Source organism: Heptranchias perlo, chromosome 18 (assembly GCF_035084215.1).
Source record: "Heptranchias perlo isolate sHepPer1 chromosome 18, sHepPer1.hap1, whole genome shotgun sequence".
Classification (NCBI taxonomy): Eukaryota; Metazoa; Chordata; class Chondrichthyes; order Hexanchiformes; family Hexanchidae; genus Heptranchias; species Heptranchias perlo.
The window spans coordinates 19,477,295-19,500,778 of record NC_090342.1 but is presented as its reverse complement, the minus strand read 5'-3'; the positions used below and the strand labels follow the sequence as shown (position 1 = coordinate 19,500,778).

At 42.1% G+C, this 23,484-nt stretch overlaps 1 protein-coding gene across 2 annotated transcripts in view; it reads left to right on the top strand.

Annotated features, from left to right (window-relative positions):
- The window catches only part of acss3 (acyl-CoA synthetase short chain family member 3), an 89,802-nt gene that overhangs the window by 54,765 nt on the left and 11,553 nt on the right, over positions 1 to 23,484 (top strand). Inside the window, exons 9-10 of one of the 2 annotated variants that reach the window (XM_067999464.1) lie at positions 783 to 886; positions 13,583 to 13,678. In XM_067999464.1, coding sequence (XP_067855565.1) covers positions 783 to 886; positions 13,583 to 13,678 — 200 coding nt within the window. The remainder of the gene's footprint in view (positions 1 to 782; positions 887 to 13,582; positions 13,679 to 23,484) is intronic. The other variant, XM_067999465.1, reaches the window with a different exon arrangement.

Below are 23,484 nucleotides of genomic sequence, written 5' to 3'. Positions count from 1 at the left end.
TGTCTTGTGTCCTCATCAATTTGAGTAAATTATTGTACCCTGGTATCTTGCCGGAATAGATTGTTAGGTTAACAAAGGCTTCAGCCTCAGTTTTCAGTTAGATATATTTGTAAAATAACTTGCATTTATATATCGTTCTTCGTGTAAAAGAATGTCTCAGAGTGCAACTACCACAAACTGTATAGTGGTAAAAATCTTTACAAATTTTGGTTATACTTTGCCTTTACCTGTGTTAGTATAGTTGTAATCAAAACAAAAAATTCTGGAAGCACTCAGCAGGTCAGGTAGCACGTGTGGAGAGCGAAACAGAGTTAATGTTTCAGGTGGATGACCTTTCATCAGAACTGGAAGAAGTTAGAGATTTAACAATTTATAAGCAAGTACAGAGCCAGGGAAAGGGGGTTGGGGGCAGGAAAGTACAAAAGATGGAGGGGCATGAGTGATTCCGTGACAGAAGGGGGGATGATGCAAGGCAAAAGGGGGCGGTAATGGGACAAGTAAAGAAACAGATAGGCCTAGAGGAGTTGTAAATGGTAACAGCAGAACCGCTATCAGCACCTGCTGTCCGAGAAAATGGGAGCAATGGTTATAATCCAAAGTTGTTGAATTCAATGTTGAGGCTGTAAAATGTCTAATCGAAAGATGAGGTGCCGTTCCTCGAGCTTATGTTGAGCTTCATTGGAACAGTGTAGGAGGCCGAGGACAGAGAGACCTGAGTGGGATAGAGCTAATAAAAATGTCCAATTCCTCTGCACCGCACTATTAACATTATTCTGGTCCAGGTTCAGAACTTTGTTTGTTGCTGGGGAGCACTGTGATGTAGGCACTTTGGAATGGGCCAAAGAAGTCTTCAAAGTTCCTGTTCTAGACCACTGGTGGCAAACAGGTAAGAATGGTAGATACCAATAGCTAATGTCAACGTAACTTTAATGTGCAGAGTGAACAGTTTAATGCCAAAACCATGATTTAAAAACAAATCAGTTTAGTGAAAGAAAATTCTCAAGAAATATTTTCTTAAGGGCATAACTGCATTGGAAATAATCCATTTAAACATTGAAAAAAAGTTGGAGGGTGACTTTACAATAAATTATATTAAAGGTAGTCTTCTATATTGTGTCACTTCCTTTTCTGCTTATTATGTTAGAAATTAATCTTTTATGTGTATTTTAGAATTTAAACTGCAAATTCCACATGAGAGATTGTATTCATATTTGACAATTAGAGCTCATCTAACAAAAACACAAAACAACTTGCATTTTACAGTAACTTTAATAATGATCCCAAAACATCCCAAGGTGCTTCACATTAATACATTTTTGTCTGTTGGCGTAAGTGGTTAAGAACTGGTGTGAAGCCTGGCAGAATGATACGATGCTAATAACATTCAAATTTCCTGGGTAAGCCTTGCTGCATAATTGTTCAGAGATGCAGATGCAGATGCAGACTTGGGCAGGTATAGAGAGCACACTAGTGGTGGAAGTGGAATTTAAAGGGAGGGGATACCTAAAGGGAAGTGTAATAATGAGGAAAAATCATTTGTCAGAAAAGCTGGAAAGATACCTCTACCCATTTGCAGCCTTTGACAAGAGGTTAGACAAAAAGGAAGGGAAAGGAACTCTTATGTGCAGATTGAATCTGCAGGGAAGTGACTAATTATTTCAACATTTGACATGCTGTTTGGCATCCGAAGTCAAGGTGGTGCTGCATAAGATTGTTGCAAAGAGGGTAGCCCTCTATACAATTCCAGGACACCATGTCAACAAGTCAAGGTGTAATATGCTTGCGAGTAGGCAGATGGAGGTTGCAGCTGATTGATCCTGTCACTGGCTATGCCAGTCCTGTGCTGCATGTCAGTAGCAGGTGTCCGTAAAGCAAATGAGACAGCTCTGTTTCTGTTTTCCTGTTACGATGGTTCCCAGCAGTTGTTACCAGATAGATGTGACAATGCCTACAAATATGGTTGGTAGCATCTTGACAGTTTTGGCCAATTAGGCTTTGTTAACTGATGGTCACCTTGGCATTCCTTTTTTGTAGGACCACATAAAACTGTGATTGGGGTGCCTCTGAAGAACCATCTGGCATTAGTCAGTCATTCTTTAACATGTATCTGTGCCATTGGCCTGCTATCAAAACCTATTTTCAAAATTGAAGCCTCCACTTGTACAGTAACCTGATCAAAGTGCGATCTGGTCAACTCATCTAGAGATGCAGGTGTGCCAGAGGTGGGTACAGAATACCTCTTGTATAGTCTGACCTGCCAGGTATCCATTTAGTGGTTCTCTTTCAAACACATCAGGTTAGGGGAATTCTCACTGGGAAACCTATTAATGTCAGTTGTGGTGCTGGGGACAAAAAAGAATAGAACTATTGGCCCAAAGGTTCATGAGAATTTTTTAAAAAGAGAAAAAAACTGCTGCATCAGTCTTATTTCTTGCTCTTTAATGTTACTTCTGTGTTGTTCTCAGTACCTCGCACCCCATGGACACCCATTTGTGTGAGTGGCTTTTAGAGGCGATGTAGGAGTGGCATAAATGCCAGAATAAACATAGGAGGTGTCATGCTGGTAGTCCTGTAAAATTAGTGTATTTTAATAAAATTCTTGCCTGCTTCAGGCAGGAACTTCACCCACCATCCGACCTACTAGAAATGAATGAATTGCATTATGGGTCTCTGCCAAATTTTCTGGTCTGTAATTTCCTGTGAACTGGCGCATATGGGGCTTTAAAGACAGGATAATCACCGCTTTATCTTTTGAGTCATAACTCAAGGGATTATCACATCTAGTTGCGATGGTGTGGGTTAAGTGAAAAACTCCATGTTTGAACTCACCTTTAAAATAACAAAAAGCTGGAGACTCTCAAACACTTCCCTTCATTTTCATGTTCATAAACTATCATTTCTCAAACAACTGATCTGTTTCGAGAAAAAAGAAATCCAATTTATTTTATACTTTTCCTAAGGACTTCATGCATAGAAACATGACACCAGTTTCTAGCAGATGGACATTAATATGCAAGAACAATCTGCTCTGTATGTTCAAGCAGAAAGTTAATTTCCAAATACTATGTCCAAATACAGTCAATATGCTGAATTCACTGCTGAACATCACAAGAGAACAACAAGGGACCAATTAAATACTTCTGTAAGAAAGGCATTGGCGTCTTGTCCTTGTCCTACTGCCCGTACATTTGTACATTACCTTTAAGGTTCTAGCCTAAACCATAATTTCCATATAGTTTTTGGCAGGATGTTTCCACTGGTGACCTTGTTCTTTGTGTTAAACACCTGTGGAACTCTGCTCTTGCACACTTTAGTGCCTGATCTCTCATCATGAATAGAACCGTAGAACTTTACAGCACAAAAGAAGGCCGTATGTGTGTGCCACCTCTTTATTAGAGTATCCAAAACTAATCACACTGCCCCATGTTCTCCCCATAGCCCTGTATCTTCTCTGCTTCAAACATTTAATCCAGTTTTCCCTCAAAAGATGCATTGGTCTCTCCTTCAACCACTCCCGTTACAGGCTCCAACAACCCTTTGCATTAAGAAATTTCTTCTAATCGCTCTCTTTACTTCTTAGTGACAGTTTAAAATTGATGATACCTCATCGCCAATTCCCCAAATAAAGGAAATAGTGTTCCCCATTCGTTCTATCAAAGCTCTTCATAAATTTAAAAACTTCTATTAAGTCTCCTACCAGCCTTCTCTACTCCAGTGGAAATAATCCTTGTATCCCAAGTCTCGCCTCATAACAATAGTTTCCATCGCTGGCATCATCAAGGTGCATGCTCTCTAGGGCTTCAATGTTCTATCTATAATGGGGTGTCCAAAACTGACGCAGTACTTTATTTGCGGCCTAACCAGTGTTTTATACAAATTTATCATTACTTATTCACTCTTGTACTCTGCCCTATACATAAACCCAAAATGTTGTGCTTTTCTATGGCTTTATTTACCTGCACTCTTACTTTCACAGAATTATGTATTTGAACCCCTAAGTCTCTCTATTCACTGACATTCTTCAGTGTCTTTGCATTGAATATGTACTCCTATTCCTTGCTATTTTCTCCCAAAATGTATCTGGCACTTATCTGCTCATACTGCTAGCCTGTCTGTGTCTTCCTGAAATCTTTCACCGTCATTTTGCTGTTTGCCAAACCTTCTACTTTGATTTTGTCAGTAAATTTCAAGATTGTGCTCTCAGTGCCCAAGTCCAAATTATCTATACCAAAAACAGGAAGTGGACCTAGTGCTGGGACATACCACTTCCAACCCTTCTTCAATATAAGCAATACTCATTTACCCTAACTCGGAGGTAAATTTTAAACCCCCCAGAACGGTGGGTTGGGGGCGGGTGGGGAGTAAAAATACTCTGTTTTCAGAGCGGGACTGCATCCCGGCTCCAACACGCCTGCTTCTGGTTTTAACCCAGGCAGGTTTGTCTGGATGTGGAGAGCAGACACCAGGAAGTCCCGCCTCCACTTAAATCTGGCGGGCCGATACTTAAAAGGGCCATGTACCTCTTTCAAATAGTTGAGGTACTTAATATTTTGTGTATTGGAATAATAAAATCAATTTAACCTTACCTGTTCAGGTTTCCCATTGCTTCCAATTCATGTCAGGTGAAAGTAGGCGGGAAGGGCCGGATCCACGAGGTGAGTGCCATTATTGAACTGCTTGTGAGCCCGGAGGAGCAGGAGTGCTTCATCCAGGCCCAACAAGCTCACCTGGCCGACAGGACCCCCGCAATTGACTGCTGACCCCCGACCGTGATGTTGGACCTCACCTACCTCCGACTCTTCAATCGACCTCCAGCGACCTCCGATCTTCTTCACAGCCCCCCAACCTCGTTCTGAGCCCCCTGGATCTTCTCCCCGCCCGCCCCTCTTTGTTTCTTGCCCTTCAATCAATTTTCTATCCATCCTGCTATATTTCTTCTCATACCACGTGTCTGAGGTTTTCAAATGAGCTTGTTGTGAGTGATCATATTGAACACCTTCTAAAGATCTACGCACACTACCTCTACTGCATTCCCTTTATCTTTTCAATCAGTCACTCCTTCAAAAAACTCTATTAAATTTGTCAAATACAACTTCCCTTTAACAAATCCATGCTGGCTGTCCTTGATTAACCCCTGCATTTCTAAATGCTCACTAATTTTTTTCTCAAATTATCAACTCTAAGAAGTTGCCCACAGCTGACAGGCTAACTGGTCTATAGTTACCCTTTTATTATTCCTTTGAACAAAGTTGGACGTCTTGGACATCTGTTAGGCTTTTGACAGCGTCTGGCAACGTGAAATTCCATGCAACTTAGCAGCAGCAAACAGTCTCCTATGAAAGCTACGTTCTTGGCTTTCCAGCTTCCTGTCAATTTGTTCTAGCTGTACTATAATTAATGGTTCACCCTCTAACTTTTTTCCATTAATCCACGGGTTTCCCAAGGCTCAGCGCTCTCTCCCATTTTGTTTGTTCTCTGTATCAATTATCTCTTCTACTCATCATTCAATTCCTTTTATAGCCAATGACTTTATTCTGCAGTCATTAACTTCTTTAAGATCACATAACCTCAGTGCACTCAATTTCCACTGCTCTCTTCAATGGCTGAATCACCACTGCAGTGCAGTTCTCAGTGTGGCAGCAGTGTCAAAAATGCAGTAGAATGGCTGTGTTCTATTACTAAAATGTAGAGGCTTAGAGTTGAGCTCAGGTTGCATCAAGATATGAGCTCAGGTTGCATAAATTTGGCTTGTATTCCCTTGAGTATAGAAGATTGAGGGGTGATCTAATCGAGATGTTTAAAATGATAAAAGGATTTGTTAGGGTGTATAAAGAGAAACTATTTCCTCTGGTAGGGGAATCCAGAACAAGGGGCCATAATCTTAAAAAAGCTAGGCCATTCAGGAGTGAAATCAGGAAGCACTTCTTCATACAAAGAGTTGTAGAAATCTTGGACTCTCTTCCCCCAAAAGGCTGTGGATGCTGGGTCAATTGGAGCTTTCAAAACTGAGATTGTTGGTTTTTGTTAGGTAAGGGCATCAAGGGATATAGATCAAAGGTGGGTAAATAGGGTTGAGGTACGAATCAGCCATGATCTAACTGAATGGCGGAACAGGCTTGCGGGCTGAATGCTTATGTTCCTATGTTTAGGAACAGTGAAGGAAGGTCCTAGCACAGAGGCTGGAATGTATTTTGGTGAGAGAGTATTGGAAAGACGTAACAAATGAAAGCATAGACAGAAACCACACACATTGCATGTTACAACTGTATAAGTTAACTCATTGTGTAGTGATAAAGTACTGCAAAATTCAATGGTGGAAAGTTCGTTGACTAGATTTGGAGTTTTAATGACAAGTTCCCCCGGTTAGCTGATAAGATGGTATATGTTGGTTTAGTCACTGCTTTAATGAGCTTATAGGGAAAATGCAGACCACAAGTTGTTAAAATTTTGGCAACAAAGCATGGGTTTACGTTATGCAGTCAAATTGTAGAAACTGCTTTTTAGACTAAGTGACAGGATCTGTTGGTGGCAGATAGTCATGGTTTGATTTCCAGGCTTTGTGTCTGTGACAAATGTCAGGAAATCCCATATCCTAGGATTTGTCAACAATTTATCTTAGAATGCATTTTTTTCCAACAACAAAGAACTGTTATCAACAATTCAGTTAGGGTCATTAAAATACAGATGTGAAAAATGCAGCTTTGCGGAGACAGGTAGAAAGAGGAGGATATCTCACAACTAACAGACTAAACACTGACTGAATGCACAAGGGGATGTGCACTAAATTGGATAACTACCAAGGACTGAGTAGTCACGACATTGTGTATTTGGGAGTTCAAATCTTGCTGAAGGATTCCCAATGAAATTGTTTCTCTGAAATCTCCAGTGGTCGATAGGAGGTATTCTGCTATGGTTGAGATTGAACGAATATTGCAGAAATGCCACCAACACTATATTCAAGAGGAGTATAATACTACTAGTAACATCACTTTTATCATCCCCTTTGTCTGGTAGTTATATTTTGATTATTTATGTAGAAACCCATTTGTTTATATGTTAGACTTCTGTAAGATATGTGTGTTATCATAGAAAGGAAAGAGCCAACAGCTGTGCTTCATACATTAGCAGCTGCTTGCTCTAGGCACCTATTTTCCATACAGCAATGTGATGTGAAAGCTCCAATAGTGCTGTTTTGCACAGTGCTTGAGGCCACAATCTGTAGTATCATGTAGCACAGAGAGGTGATTAAAATCTTTCTTTAGTGAAGAAAGTGTTCCCTAATGGGTTGGAGCACTTACTGCTTCTGGACGGGCAGACTGATCCTTTCTCCCTGTGCAGAAATTCCCGAGAATGTGCTGTGCAAATCATGACATTTCAAAAATGATTCCATTGTTTGGTGGAATTTGACCAGAACTTTCCAGAAGCCACTAGAGGATAAACTGATTTCTTTCTGGGGAAGCAGTTTTAGATTATGCAGTATTGATTTAAAGGTGAAATTAGAGAGTGAGAAAATCAGAGGTACATAGCAATTAATTCATCTGTAATATTTATAGGTATAAAACACTAGAGGCATGTTGTTAAAAGCTTTAAATCATTTTTCTGCATGTGTTTTAAAAAAAATAGTTAGGCATTTCATCTTAATTAAAACATCAACCTACAGAAACATTCAACTCCAGTAGGGGTGTAAAGTGGGCGATATCTGATCAGCTGCCCATTATACATCCTGCTTGATTTTCTTTGATGGAAAGGAAAATCAAGGTGTATAGTGAGCAGCCGATCCGATATTGCTCGTTTTACACCTACGTTTAAGTTGAAAGTAACATCGCTCATGTTTTAAGATACTGCCTCACTGCTGAATACATAGGAATAGTACATGATTGGTACAATGAATGCTCTGACAAAATATTACAATATTCAAAGAAAGAAATAACTTGCATTTATATAGCGCCTTTCATGACCTCAGGCTGCTCCAAAGCACTTTACAAAATATACAAGCTACAAAACATATCTATGAATGGTAATTTACATATAATGTGTCCTTTTTTATGGTAATTCATGTAGTATTTAACTGATGGAGGAGTGGATGATGGAGCTTATTTTTTGATAAGAGAATTTGATGTGCAAAGTTTTTAAGATGGAGCCAATCTCAAATGACTTTGCACAATTTAAAAATCATGTATGGATTTTTCTGTTGTAGTGAAACACATTTTATTTGATTTGATTAATCTGGATTGCTTCAATTTGATGCCATTGCAGTGGTAATGAATTTTATACTGTAAACTTTTATTTTGAAAGTTCTTTTTAACGATTGATAACATTAAATTGATAAAATGCTTCAAATTGATGGATTATCCTTCTGTGTAATATTTTTTCTATGTCGTTTTTAGTTATTACATAGAAAAAGAATTAGATGGGATTGTCATGCCCCAGCAAAGCAGGTAGCTAATCCCTGAGCTATTTTGAGACGAGCTACAGGGGAAAAAAATGACAAGATTGCTGATCTCATGCCTGTTGCCTAGCAACGACTATTCTTTCCCTTCCAGAGTACAGACTGTGTGTTAATGGTGTAAAGTTGATTATTTTGCTGATGATTTGGTCAGGTTGGAGGCCTTGGGCTAAGCTTTTGAATTCAGTCAGTGAAAAAAATCCTTAGTGACATTTCCTGGAACCTTGCTAAAGATCGCTTCCTGATTTACCCTTCATACATGCGAAAGTACAATTGCTATTACAGAGCAAGGAAATGTCTATTAGAAATGTTAATAGACCAGTAATGTCATGTTATAAAATGTGACTTATAATTAATTGTCGTTAATTTGAAATGTCAATCCAATATAAATGCAACTGTACAGTTTTCAGGTTGTTTTAAATCCTCAATATCTCATAAAATATAGAAGTAATTGGTTGCATTTCAGATGTAAGTTAGTTATTTTAATTTCACCTTTGAACTGCCAAGTTCACTTGGCAGTATGCATGCAACTTGGGTGCCTGCTTTAGGGGGGAGGGGCGGAGGAGATGTGGCACGGCAAGTCACCAAGGGAGCACCCTGGCACAACCAGCTCAGAAATATTTAAAAACAATTGAAAATTGGTCCCCTTTATTAGAGAGTCGATTCCACTGACGCTGCCAGCAATTTTCTGGAGGTCCAAGTCTCTGTTCATGAACCTGGAATACACTATCTTTCTGACGTGCATTTTGCTGGGGGCTCAGGATATGGGAGCCAGAGGAATTCTGCCAGGGAAGGGCGTTTCGCCTGTGCTTATGAGAGGTGGGTGGAACTTCTGCCTGCCCCAGACCACAGCAGCAATTCCCCTCAGTGCACCTTCAGGTTGGAGACCCTGGGGGCTTTTGACCCTCCCCTGCAGGCAGCAACAGTGCTTGGGAGGGGTTAAATTCAGGCGAAGCGACATACCGCTCTTTGGTTGCTCCGTTTCCACCCTGTGCCATTTTCTCTCTGCCGATTTTTAATTCGGCCGAGGCTCCCATTAAAGACAGTCGGGGGCATAATTCAAATGTATAAGTTGTAGCCTGATACTGTCATTGGTGCCAAACACTTTTTACTGCAACTTGGGGGGAGGCCTGCCCGGTGGCAAATCTGCCAGAGAAATCTGGTGGGAGGCAACTGAGCGCCCAGAAGAGGCCAAAGTAAGATGTATTTTTTATTCATTGGGAGGCTAGGAGGATCAGGAATGCCCTTCCGGGCCCCGAAGGAATCCTTGGGCCTCCCCTGAATCTGCCCTCTCTCTCCCTCCCCACAACGGCATCTGCTTAGGAACCTCCCCCACCAGCACTTACCTAATGTCGGAGACCGTTCCCTCGGGTCCCCGGTAGTCTCCATTCCCGCCCCAATTCCTGCTCTCGCCCACTGGCCTTGATGTCATTCCTGTTAGCTTCTGGGAGGGAGACCAGTTAAAATCATCCGGGTCTTGCTCTGTTCTCTTCCAGGTGTGCTGCCCACTTTACGCCCCCACACACCATTAGGCCCCACATTAATATTGCCTCCCACCCAGTATTTCTCGATCTTGCTTGATTTTCTGCCTCCTTTGTAGTTCTCCCAACAATTTTACATCAGATCTCTGCCCCTGGGCCCAGGAAATATATTCAAGCTCTACACTGTATATTTTAGTATAACAATACTAGCGGGGCGGTGGGACAGTTCCTGAAGGGAAACCCGGAAGAACGGGTTTCTCGGGCGTCCTTATGATTTTGACGTAAGGACGTCTTTTATTTTTTTTGTAGGTTTCCCACCCGACAGGCCAGCCAGTCGGACGGGAGAACAGCCAGGGAGCAGATGCCAGCAAGTAAGCCTTGGATTGGGGGTGGGGGGGGGGGGGGTCGGGGAGCACCGGAATGATCAGTCATCAGGGTCATTGGGGTTATTGGGGGGTCGGTCATCATTGGTCATGGGGGGTCGGAGGTCATCAGGGTTTCGGGGGTTGTCAGGGGTCATCGGAGGGGTACGTCATCGGGGTCGGCCATCAGCGGTCATTGGGGGCAGTCATCAGGAGGGTTGCAGTCATTGGGGGTTTGGGGGTGGACATCGGTGGGGGGGTCGGTCATCATCAGGGATGGGGTATCGGGTAGGTCAATCATCGGGGGGTTGATCATCGTGGGGAGTCATCGGGGGTGGCGGTCATTTGGGGGGTCATCAGAGGCTCAGTCACGGTGGGGGGTTTGGAGATCGGGGTGGTGGGGGGGTTTGGAGATCGGGGTGGTGGGGGGGTTTGGAGATCGGGGTGGTGGGGGGGTTTGGAGATCGGGGTGGTGGGGGGTTTGCAGATCGGGGTGGTGGGGGGTTTGCAGATCGGGGTGGTGGGGGGTTTGCAGATCGGGGTGGTGGGGGGTTTGCAGATCGGGGTGGTGGGTGTCGGAGATTATGGGGTGGGGGGGATCGGCTGATTGCTGTGTGGGATCACGGCAGGTAAGCTTGTCGGGCCTGGAGGAAATACACCTCTTCCTGGCCCACAAAAGACGTGCAATAAAGGCTGAGCCGAGCCTTCTCGCCTCCTCTCATGTGGTGTGAAGTAGAAGAACCTGGAGTCCCGGCCCCCAGGAGTTAAAAAATAAAACACCTGTCAAAATGGAGGCCCGCAGCCTCCTTAAAAGATTTTACCGACTGACCCGCCTCCTGAGAGCAGGTTGGTGGCCCACCCCTCAACCCTCGACCTGCCTCCGATAAAACTGAGAGTGGACGGTTTGGAGGCAGGTTTTACATTTTTACGGTTTTTACCTTCCCACCCACCCGTTAGTGGGATTAAAATTTACCCCAATGTTTCAATATATCTACAGTGCATCAAAAATGTTCCTTAGCTGCAGCCTCAGAGGAACTCCCCTCCTGCCATTACTCATATCCTGATGAACTGGTGTGTCAGTGAGATTTTCTCGGAATTGAATTGTCGGAGGTTTTGTCATGTCAACTTGTGTAGAGGATTCTAAGAAGAAAGTACATTAGAAAAATGTTTGTCAACACAATCGTGTAATCATTCCATTGATTTTGTTTGGTGCCAAAATATTTTATACTTGTTAGTTTGTGTAAAACTTAACGAAGATGAACAATATGACAGTCGTAGAACAAACTGCCTCAGATAGCCAATGTATTAATGTTTAAATTGAGTTTTGCAGAGTAGGAACTGAGCCAGCCCAAAAACTCAACCCACGCCCATGGCTCTTTAACGATCATCAGAGACAGGAGACTTTGATTCCAGCAGTTTTTTAATACAGGTATAAGGAAAGTTCTCGAACCTATGACCAGAAAGGGAGGGGTTAATGGTGTCCTATGAACAAGAAAGACAGAGGATGTCTTAGAGTCCCGCTTAAAAGAATACGGGTAAAGGAAGACTAAATCGGGCTGTATAAGATCAAACTTTAAAAAAATGAGTTCATGTGTTGCTATTGTAAGTGTTACTATATCAAATGTTCATCACAGTAAAGCCAATGAAGGCCCATGGCTTACTATCATTATTCAGCTGTCAGAGAGCTTAATGAAGGACAAGTAGGCCAGCTCTGAAAGGGAGGACCCACAACAAGAAGATTGACAGTGGAGAATTATCCATTACGTTTCATGGGGGAGGGTTTAGGATGTATGTAGGCTGATGAAAATGACCACAGTTGGTAAACATAGGCTTTTCTTGATCTGGATAGTGATCAAGAGTGGGAATTCTGGCTGATCTTCCCTTCTGTGGCTGGGGAATTTAGGTCAGTGCAGAACCCCTACTGCCACTCCAGCTGAGATTAGATAATTCAACACAGAACCTAAAACACTCTTGTCTGTATAGCTCAGTTACACGCTTCCATTACAAACTAAGTTAGAAGAGCATATACAGTGACAACTAAGTGACCATCTGACATCCTAGTGTGCATGAGTTAATGACCATATCTCAGAGATATGTTAAGTTGCAAGGGTGTTTGGTGTACAGGCCTTTTAAGAAGTGAGTGTGGCAATTGAGAGCGTGGTAAGTTGTAGCTTGGAGATGTACCCTGCTGTTGCATGGTTATAAATGGTGAGCATTGAAAGAGCAGTTGGTTGCCTGAATGCTTTTCATGGGCCAACACTATAGATGGACCAGGTTGAGAGGAAATGGTTTGTGGCATCCATACTTGGCTCAGCTACTTGGTAGAGTGCACTTTTGGAGTACCTTACTATTGCAGTAATATTATTATTCAGTCAATAACTATTGCAGTTCTCCAAGTCTAATGCCTTCTTCCTCATTTGTGTCCAGGTTCTGTGGGTACTGGAGGCTTCATTAAAACTTGTGGTGAAATCCTTCCAGGGATAGCATACAGCTGTAATATGCAAAGGTGTCCTGGAGTTCCATCTTCAGCTGCATCACAGAATCTGGCTGTTCCATTTCATTTGAGCTGCACTATTGAATTCTTTAGTGACTTCATCTTGCAAGATACAATTGTTGTCTCAGATTTATTCTAAGAGGCTGCTGTAAGCCTTTAAATACCTACAGCACTGCTCCTAACTTCTCTCCCCGTGCGTGCTCCACCTGAATATTTAAATTGGGGTTGAACCAGAACTTAAGGCAGAAATGGATGGGTGTTAAGTTGGGCAGAAGTCCTGCACCATTTCTGCACCACTAATGCCACCAGGGGAATTTTTATTCTATGACGTGAGCATCAGTCTACAGAATCTTGATTTTTTTAATGACTGAAGAAACACCCATTAAAGCTACATGATCAGGTTTAAATTAGAGTTGTATCAAGTGGTTAGATTATTTATTTTATTTTACTGGTGAATATTGGGAAATATCATGCCTTCTATATATTCTTTTATAACTGTTCACCTTAAATAATGTGAATAATATTGTCTTATAGCTTTTGCTAAAACTAGGAAAGATGTAAAGTAACTAGTGAAGAGGAATAATGTGGGATATAATGTTAAACAGAGTTTTGCTCAATTATCTTGGGGAGTGGGGGGGAGGAAATAACAAGGGTACAAGAAATACATTTTACTGAATCTTCCTGCCAAGGAGATTGAATGAGTAGGGTAGAGTCCATTATAGGAAACAAATCTTTTGCTTTAGAACAATTATCTGAATGATTTAATTGTGTTCACTGTAGTTTTTTTTGCTTTAAACAGAAACTGGATCTCCAATAAGTGCGTCTTGTGTAGGCCTGGGGAACATTCTAAATCCCCCTCCAGGACAAGCTGGAAAGCCTGTACCAGGATATAATGGTGTAGTAATATATTTCTTATTCCTTCTTACATTTGTTCTAAACTGCTCTGATAGTGTGGCTTTTTATGTGCTAAAATTTATCTTGATGGAGATTGATGCTAAGCAGCAAATACAAAGCTTTCACTAGTAGGCATTTCAAAAGGTTCATCACAGTAATCTTGCATTCGATTTTTGCATCTTTTGACTTCTCATATCCTATGGATAAGTTTCTTTCATCAACCTTCTTAATGTTAAATACATAGGGCCAGATTTTGCTGTGAGCATCGAACAAACAGCACTAGTCGTTCTAGCAGTGGACATCTGGGAATAGGGCAATCAAAAAATTTATTTTTTAAAAAGAAAATCTGCAACAATAATTAAAAGTTGAAGGAATGAGACTGCACGCTTGTAAAAATGTGCCAGAGAGGTCGTTTGGCAGTCATTAAGACTTATCACACCGTTAAAAGGGTACTTAGACTGGAATGGACAAGCCCTCACTTTTTGTGGTGGGTTTAGTCCGTATCCACCACGTCAGTACAGGACCTCCATGCAGTTCAATACAGGTGAATGAAGAACCAGATGGCGAGATGCCATTTTTACGGAGGGCAGTGCATTTCGGACAGGAACTTCTGGATTTTCTCGTTTAACCGTGCTCGCCGGAAGTTGCTGTCCGATTTGCGCACAAAAAATGGTGAACCAATTATGTTGGTTCTTGGCCAACTATTTTGTGGGTGAAACTCATGTCAATAGTCACTTTTGTGCTAAAGTTATTTACAGAATGAATTTCACCACCCTTGAACCTAGTGGACAAATAAGATAAATGTTGGTGGGGATTCGGCGATGGTAATGCGATTGAATGTCAAGGGATGTGGTTAAGCTCTCTTTTGTTGGAGATGTTCATTGCCTGGCACTTGTTTGGAGCAAATGTTACTTTCCACTTATCAGCTCAAGTCTGGATAATGTCCAGTTCTTGCTGCATGTGGGCATGAACTGCTTCATTATCTGAGGAATTGCGAATGGAGCTGAACACTATGCAAACATCAGCAAACAGCCCCACGTCTGACCTAATGGAAGGAAGGTCATTGATGAAGCAACTGAAGATAGTTGGGCCTAGGACGCTGCCCTGAGGAACTCCTGCTGTGATGTCCTGAAGCTAAAATGATTGGCCTCTAACAACCACAGTTATCTCCTTTGTGCTAAGTATGACACCAGCCACTGGAGAGTTTTCCTCCTGATCACTATTGACTTCAGTTTTATTAGATTTCCTTGGTGCCACACACAGTTGAATGTTGCCTTGATGTCAAGGGCAGTCACTCTCACTTCACCTTTGGAATTCAGCTCTTGTGTCCAAGTTTGGACCAAGGCCATAATGAGGTCTGGAGCCGAGTGGTCCTGGTGGAACCCAGACTAAGCATCTGTAAGCAGGTGGTTAGTTAGTAAGTGCTGCTTGATACCACTGTTGCCAACTCTGTCCATCACTTTCCTGATGATTGAGAGTAGGGTGATAGGGCTGAGTTGGATTTGTCCTGTTTTTTGTGGACAGGACGTCCCTGGGGATTTTTCCACATTGTTGGGTAGATGCCAGTGTTTTAGTTGTACTGGAATCATTTGAAATAAGCAGGTTAAAGTCTCTGCTAAATAGAAGAATTTGACACACATCTAAGCATTCATACGATAACATGGTTCACAGAAATCCAATCTCTGGAGACTGACTAGTTCTCCAATTTTTTGACATCCAAGTCCTGAAATTGCAAAACTCCGGTCCCAGCACAGTACAGATTGGAGAATTAGGCACGGAGGTCAGTGCTCTGAATTTTGCAGCTATTAAAATCAGTGGTCTGAAAATCAGATGTACTGTGAATCCAGTGCTCTAACCCATGCCCAGTTCTCCAATTTGACTTCCCTCAGGAGAGAAGTTCTGCAATTTTAAGGCTCCAGTACCTACATGAAGTCAGTAAAGATGTCGGCTAATGTCTGGCAAAAGACTCTGGAGTTTTGCAATTTCAGGACTTGGATGTCAAAAATTGCAGAAGTAGTCAGTGTCCAGAGATTGGATTTCTGTGAACCATGTTACCATATAAATGCTTAACATGTGTGTCAAATTCTTCTATTTAGCAGAGCCTTTGACCTGCTTTTTTCATACCACTCTTGTCAAGCTGTTCCAGTACAGCAACAACACTGGCATCTACCCAACAATGTGGAAAAATGCATTAAAAGAAGAGCCATGACATAAGAAGAAGAGATCGAAAAAGATATAAAGACATTTAAGATAGAAAGGATAGATAATAAACTAATCAAACTTAGAGAGGATAAAACACCAGGTCCGGATGGATTGCATCCAGGCATACCAAATGAAGTTAGGGAAGAGATAGCAGAGACACTATTACACATATATAAAAATTCATTAGAAAAGGGAATAGTGCCAGAGGACTGGCAGACAGCTGATGTTATTCCTATATTTAAAAAGGGAGATGGAACCAGTCGAGGGAACTATAGACCAGTTAGCTTAATGTCAGTGGTAGAAAAGATAATGGAATCCTTAATGTAATAGATGTAATAGAAAAACACCTAGAAACAGAAAATATAATAAAGAATAGCCAGCATGGATTCCAAAAGGGAAAGTCATGCCTGACCAACCTTACTGACTTCTTTGAAGAAGTAACAGAAAGGGTAGATAAGGGTAATGTAGTAGATGTAATATATTTGGATTTTCAAAAGGCCTTCGACAAGGTAATGCATTGTAGACTCATGACTGAGGTCAGAGCATGTGGCGTCAGGGGACAAGTAGCAGAATGGATTGCAAGCTGGCTACAAAACAGAAAACAGAGTAGGTGTTAAAGGTAGTTACTCAGACTGGCAAAAGGTGGGAAGTGATGTTCCACAAGGATCGGTGCAGGGACCACTGTTCACCATTTACATAAACGATTTGGACTCAGGAATCATAAATACAACTTCAAAATTTGCGGACGACACTAAATTAGGGGGTATAGTTAATACTGAGGAGGACGGCGACAAAATACAGGAAGACATTAATAAACTTGCAGAATGAGCGTGTAATTGGCAAATGAATTTCAATATAGATAAGTGCGAGGTATTACATTTCTCCTTAAAAGGCCATAAAAAAAGCAAACCAAGCATTGGGGTTCATTTCTTGAGGGATAGAATTGTAAAGCAGAGAAGTTATGCTAAACTTGTACAGAACCTTGGTTAGACCACACTTGGAGTACTGTGAACAGTTCTGGTCTCCAAATTATAAGAAAGGATATAGAGGTGCAAAAAGATTTACTAGGATGGTACTAGAACTGAGAGGTTATACCTATCAGGAAAGATTGAGCAGGATGGGGCTCTTTTCTCTAGAAAAGAGAAGACTCTGGGGTGACCTGTCAGAGATCTTTAAGATAATGAAAGGGTTTGATAGGATAGACGTAGAGAAGATGTCTCCACTTGCAGGAGAGACCAGAACTTGGGGCCATAAATATATAATAGTCACTAATAAATCCAATAGGGAATTCAGGAGAAACCTCTTTACCCAGAGAGTGGTTAGAATGTGGAACTTGCTACCACAAGGAGTAGTTGAGGTGACTAGCATAGATGCATTTAAGGGGAAGTTAGATAAACACATGAGGGTGAAAGGAATAGAAGGATATGCTGATTGTTAGGTGAAGTAGGGAGGAGGCCTGTGTGGATCATAAACACTGGCATGGACCTGTTGGGCCGAATGGGTTGTTTCTATGCTGTACCTTCTATGTGATTCTATGTAGTTTGCAGATTTCTTTCCACAATTAATAAACACAAGCAATGATTTTCTGTCAACAGATTTTTATCCACTAATTTTCAGAATTTGTTAACAATTGATGCCAAATTTCCTGATCACAATTTAAAAAATGAAGCTCTCTCGTCTTTGCATCGGACTAGTTATTAACACATTAAAACTAGTCGACAACAAATTGATCATAGTTACATACAGTGATTATTTTGTATATTAATGGGACTGATTCACAATCTCCTGAGTTACAATATGTTGCACTTATAGAAGAAAAAATGTCAATTCAAATACCAGGCAGTTCCGATTTCAGAAAGCATAAAAACTGATATGTTTCATAGTTGCATTGCCCGTGTGGCATTATCAGAAGCAAAGGAAGAAAGTACTTTTTAATTTTGATGAAAACACTTTGCAGAGTTTTATTTATCCATCATCCAACAATAAACTATCTTCCTACATTATAATTGGGTAACTGGTTGACCTGTGGCTTTGTACACAGGGAGTCAAGATCAAGTGTGGTTTTCAGGTGAAGCAGGTATAGAGGGTAGACGATAATGGACCAGGGCGCACAGGCGTAATTCATTCCCAGTATTAATTTGATCCAGTTTGTCCTTATAAAATAAATTGATTTGATGTTATTTATAGTTAAATAGCAACAGTTACAGGAATTTGAGAGGCAGAGAATCAGAAATGATTTGTGCAAAGAAATTTAACTGCAATATAGGCTGAGGAGCTGGAAGACGCAGGAGGCTGTAATTACAGTGTGACAAGTTTACATGGGCAGTTTCCATTAGAAATGTGGACACTGAATTTGTAATGGAAAATTGTTGATACAAACATGTGACAAAAACATGACAACAGGAAGTAAGCTTTTGCAGATAGGAAGTGTGTACTGACATACGATTTTTAATATATTTTAGATGAGTAAGCACAATTGTAAGTTTTCATAGTACTATTATTGTAACTGCAGATATTTCTGACCGGGTCACTGTGGTCCAGTTCTTACTAAAATAAACTGATTATATTTAGAAACATTGTTCAGTAATCTGGTGTGGCTTTACAAACATACAAATTTCACTATGTAACATTTACATTATGTTGGTAGCTTCCTTGAATTCTAAAGAACTGTGACAGAATTAGTAATTCAGACTGTGTAAACATTGTTATTCACAGAACAAAAAAATTACTTTGTTACAACTAAAAGCCTATAGAGGCAGGTCTCCTCTGGCATTGCTCATTGTGAGTTGGAGGATAGACTTTTTATAACAATAGGGATTTATGCCACATACCACTCAGTGGGGGTTATATTGGATAACCCCACGCCTGGTCATTGAGATGCGGGCAGCATGCAACATTTGTGCTGCCTGGTGATTTAACCTGATGGCTGCGTCCAGCCAGCGCTACCTGCGCTGTTGAGTGGCTGCTCACCAGCAGGGGACCCAGATATCGCAAGTGGCTAGCACCATTTAAAGGCTGCCTGCACCTCTTAAAGGGGAGGTGCAGTGTGGCTGCAGGAAGCGGTGGAAGTCAATTGGGAAGAGAATCTGTGCTGCAATATAGTGCAGCATGGTGATGATGAGAGCACTGGAATTTTTAATGAGCAACAACTGGGCTGCTCAATGTTTGCAGGACTCTGATATTTGCAAAATATAAGAGATGGGCCCACACGGAGTCTGAATGGAGATCAGACATCGCACACATAAAACACAGATGCGGGTCCCATCCCTATGTTTACAAACTGTTGAGTTATTTTAAAACATTGAATAAAGATTGCGCACTACTAAATCCCATATCCTCCAATCTGCCGATCTGAATTTGTACCAGGCCTGCGAAAGTGCGTGCACCAAGATTCTGTTGATGCACTAGAGGCCTTGGTGCAAGAGGTGGACAGAAGGAGGGGCATCCTATATCCGCAGGGGACGTCAAGAGGCCCTCCAGACATATGTTCTCGAGGCAGTAGGGGACGAAGTCAATGCCAGACGCATAGCACCACGAACATGGATGCAGTGCAGGAAGAAGTTCAATGCTTTGACACGAGGGGTCAAGGCGTGTGAGTTCAACTGTCAAGTGGCATCTCCTACCAACTGCACGACTGGCTGCATTCACTGCTCCACACACTACACCCCCCATCACCCACCTACTAATGAACTCTTTCAATCAGTACTCAACTCTTCCAAACAGATGCTTCATCTCACCCTCACACAAACATCTTCCACACTTCCTTGCAGGAGAAGGTGGCACATAACAGGAGGCAGCAAGGGGCTGTGGCTCCATGGAACATGAACCTGCTGTCCTCTCTCTCAGGAAGACAGCATTCCTGCCCCACCCCTGCTGCTCCATCAGTGCCCTTGCTGTAGCCTGTCAGCTAGCCAGTCCACTCTTTGTAGAGCATTGAAACTTTATTATAGGAACGTAGGAACAGGAGTAGGGTATTTAGCCCCTCGAGCCTGTTCCGCCATTCAATGCGATCATGGTTGATTTGTGACCTAACTCTGTATACCCGCCTTAGCCCCATATCCCTTAATACCTTTGGTTATAAAAGAATCTGTCATTCTCAGATTTAAACTTAACTGTGAGCTAGTATTAACTGCAGTTTGCGGAAGAGCGTTCCAAACTTCTACCACCCTTTGCATGTAGAAGTGTTTCCTAACTTCAATCCTGCAAGTCCTGCCTCTAATTTTTAGGCTATGTCCCCTAGTCCTAGTATTCCAGTATAGGAGACTTCCAAAAACAGGTACAAATGTATCAGCAGCCAGAAACAATAATCCAGCAACTAACCTGTAACTCCTGCACGATCCCTTTAAATAGCGCTGGTGTGGGGTCCTCCATGCTGTTTAAGATCTGTTCAGCTGTGCAAGGTTAACATAGTGCGTTGGCTGGAGCGTTGAGTTCCAAAATGAGCAACAATGAGCAAAATTGGATCTGTCCCTTTAAATCAGCGTTGCACACTGATCTACCTCATATTCTCCCTACTTTACATGGTGCCGGCGTTCGTTATCTGCGTGTGCATGAACGCCTTTAGCAATATGGCGTCCAGCGCACTTCAAGCAAGAAGAGTGCGCGTGCACTCTGGACTCATTTTGGGTTCTTAGGAGTCCAGGTAGCGCCTAGACAACGGGCGCTATGTGGCCCAATTTAGACCCCAATGTATCACCAGACTGATTTACAGTGCTGAATAATAATGACAACAACTTGCATTTATATTGCACCTTTAACATCGAAAAATGTCTCAAGGCGTTTCACAGAGACTTATATAAAATGGATGCCAGTCCAAAGAAGGAGATATTACGACGGATGAACAAAATCTTGGTCAAAGAGGTGGGTTTAAGGAGGGTCTTAAAGGGGTAGAGGGAAGTGGAGAATCAGAGGGATTTAGGGAGGAAACTCCAGAGAGTGGGGCCGAAGCGGGTAACGGCACAACTGCCAATCGTGAGGCAAAGGAAAGAGGGGACAGGCCAGAATCAGAGGAGTAGATATTTTGGGGGGAAATTGTAAGGCTTGAGGAGGTTACAGTGAGGATATGAAGGGATTTAAACATGAGGATGACAATTTTAAATTTGAGACATTAAGAGTCCAGGAGCTAATATAGGCCATTGAGGACAAGGGTGATGGGTGAGTGGAACTTAGTGTGGGATAGGATATGTGCAGAAGAGTTTTGCAGGAGCTGGAGTTTAGAGGGTGGAGGATGGGAGGCTGTCCAGGAGACCTTTGGAATAGAGGAGTCTAGAGGTGACAAAGGCATGGATGAGGGTTTCAGCAGCAGATGAGCTGAGGCGGGTGGTGTTAGAGGTGAAAGCAGGTGGTCTTTACGATGAAGAGGATATAGGGAGAGAATCTCAGTTTGGGGTTGAAGACGATGCCAAGATGGCAAACAGTCTGGTTCAACCTGAGATAGTGGGTGGAGAAGGAGATGGAATCAGTGGCAAGGTTTTGGAGCTTCTGGCAGGGGTTGAAAATGATAGCTTTCATCTTCCCAATGTTTAGCTGGAAGAAATTGTGACTTATCCAAGACTGGATATTGGAGATGAGACTGGGATTGGGGATCAGGCAGTTTTTCTGTGAACAAGGATGGAGGACAATGAAGGACATCATGAATCAGGAAACAGCCATCATCCTACCTAAGACCCTGCCCTATCCACCCCAATGCTACTGTGCATTCTCCCTTTCTATCCCCTCTCCCAAAACCACCCATCCTATTTATCTCCTTAATCACAAGGGGTAATGCTCAACCAATCTTAGCTTCTGCCCTAATTTCCTGCAGATCTGCCACAACAAGAGGGGAAGAGGAGGAGTAGGATGGTGATGATGAGTTGCAGCAGGAAGAGGAGGAAGAGATTAGTTATTTTTCCCTTGTTGCATATAACAATGGTGATAAGGATGATGGCAACATTTATTTAAAATGGAATATCTGCCTATTTTTCTCAAAGAATGAATAAAATGAGTCACAGAAGAGATAGAGATGGCAAGGACAGAATGTGTGTGAAAGTTGTAAAGAGAGAAATAGGGAGAGGATATTGAAAACACTGAAAGCCTTCTTACAATTTGTGCCTTGTAACAAATATCATTTCTCTGTTACGTTTGTTCACAAACATAACACCTTTGTGGTCTCTTTTGACATCTGCATGGAGACATTTTGTTTGGGTATCTTTAATTTCTTTCCGTTATCTTATAATAATTCATTCGCGCATTTCTGTGAATTAGTCATTATTTTATACAATATGTTGCTATTTTTACACTAATAGACTCCATTAAAGATTAATTTTCTCTTTTTAAAAAAGAAAAGAAATGGGCAGTTGGGCTTCATGGGTTGCTCTTTAGCTATTGCTGAGAGGCAGAGTGCTATGTACAGATCCTTCATAATTGTTTTTGTGACTGGAAGCCTGTGGCCAGTGGGGTACCACAGGGATCGGTGCTGGGTCCCTTGCTGTTTGTGGTCTACATTAATGACTTGGATATGAATGTAAAAGGTATGATCAGTAAGTTCGCTGATGATACAAAAATTGGTAGGGTGGTAAATAGCGAGGAGGATAGCCTCAGTCTGCAGGACGATATAGATGGGTTGGTCAGATGGGCGGAACAGTGGCAAATGGAATTTAACCCGGAAAAGTGCGAGGTGATGCACTTTGGAGGGACTAACAAGGCAAGGGAATACACAATGAATGGGAGGACCCTAGGCAAGACAGAGGGTCAGAGGGATCTTGGTGTGCAAGTTCACAGATCCCTGAAGGCGGCGGAACAGGTAGATAAGGTGGTAAAGAAGGCATATGGGATACTTGCCTTTATTAGCCGAGGCATAGAATATAAGAGCAAGGAGGTTATGATGGAGCTGTATAAAACACTGGTTAGGCCACAGCTGGAGTACTGTGTGCAGTTCTGGTCGCCACACTACAGGAAGGATGTGATCGCTCTGGAGAGGGTGCAGAGGAGATTCACCAGGATGTTACCAGGGCTGGAGCGCTTCAGCTATGAAGAGAGGCTGGGAAGATTGGGTTTGTTTTCCTTGGAGCAGAGGAGGCTGAGGGGGGACATGATTGAGGTGTACAAAATTATGAGGGGCACAGATAGGATGGATACTAAGGAGCTTTTTCCCTTCGTTGAGGGTACTATAACAAGGGGACATAGATTCAAGGTAAAAGGCGGGAGGTTTAGAGGGGATTTGAGAAAGAACTTTTTCACCCAGAGGGTGGTTGGAGTCTGGAACTCACTGCCTGAAAGGGTTGTGGAGGCAGGAACCCTCACAACATTCAAGAAGCATTTGGATGAGCACTTGAAATGCCATAGCATACAAGGCTACGGACCAAATGCTGGAATATGGGATTAGAGTAGACAGGGCTGATGGCCGGCGCGGACACGATGGGCCGAAGGGCCTCTATCCGTGCTGTATAACTCTATGACTCTATGACTGTATAATATTAAAATATTTAATATAAAAACAGGAAATGCTGGAAACCGTCAGGTCAGGCAGCATATGCTTAAAAATATTTAGATGGGGAAAAGTTTCAAGCAATTGAATGTTCCCAAGACTCTACTTTCATTTTTAAACACTAAAGTTCAGGATTCACG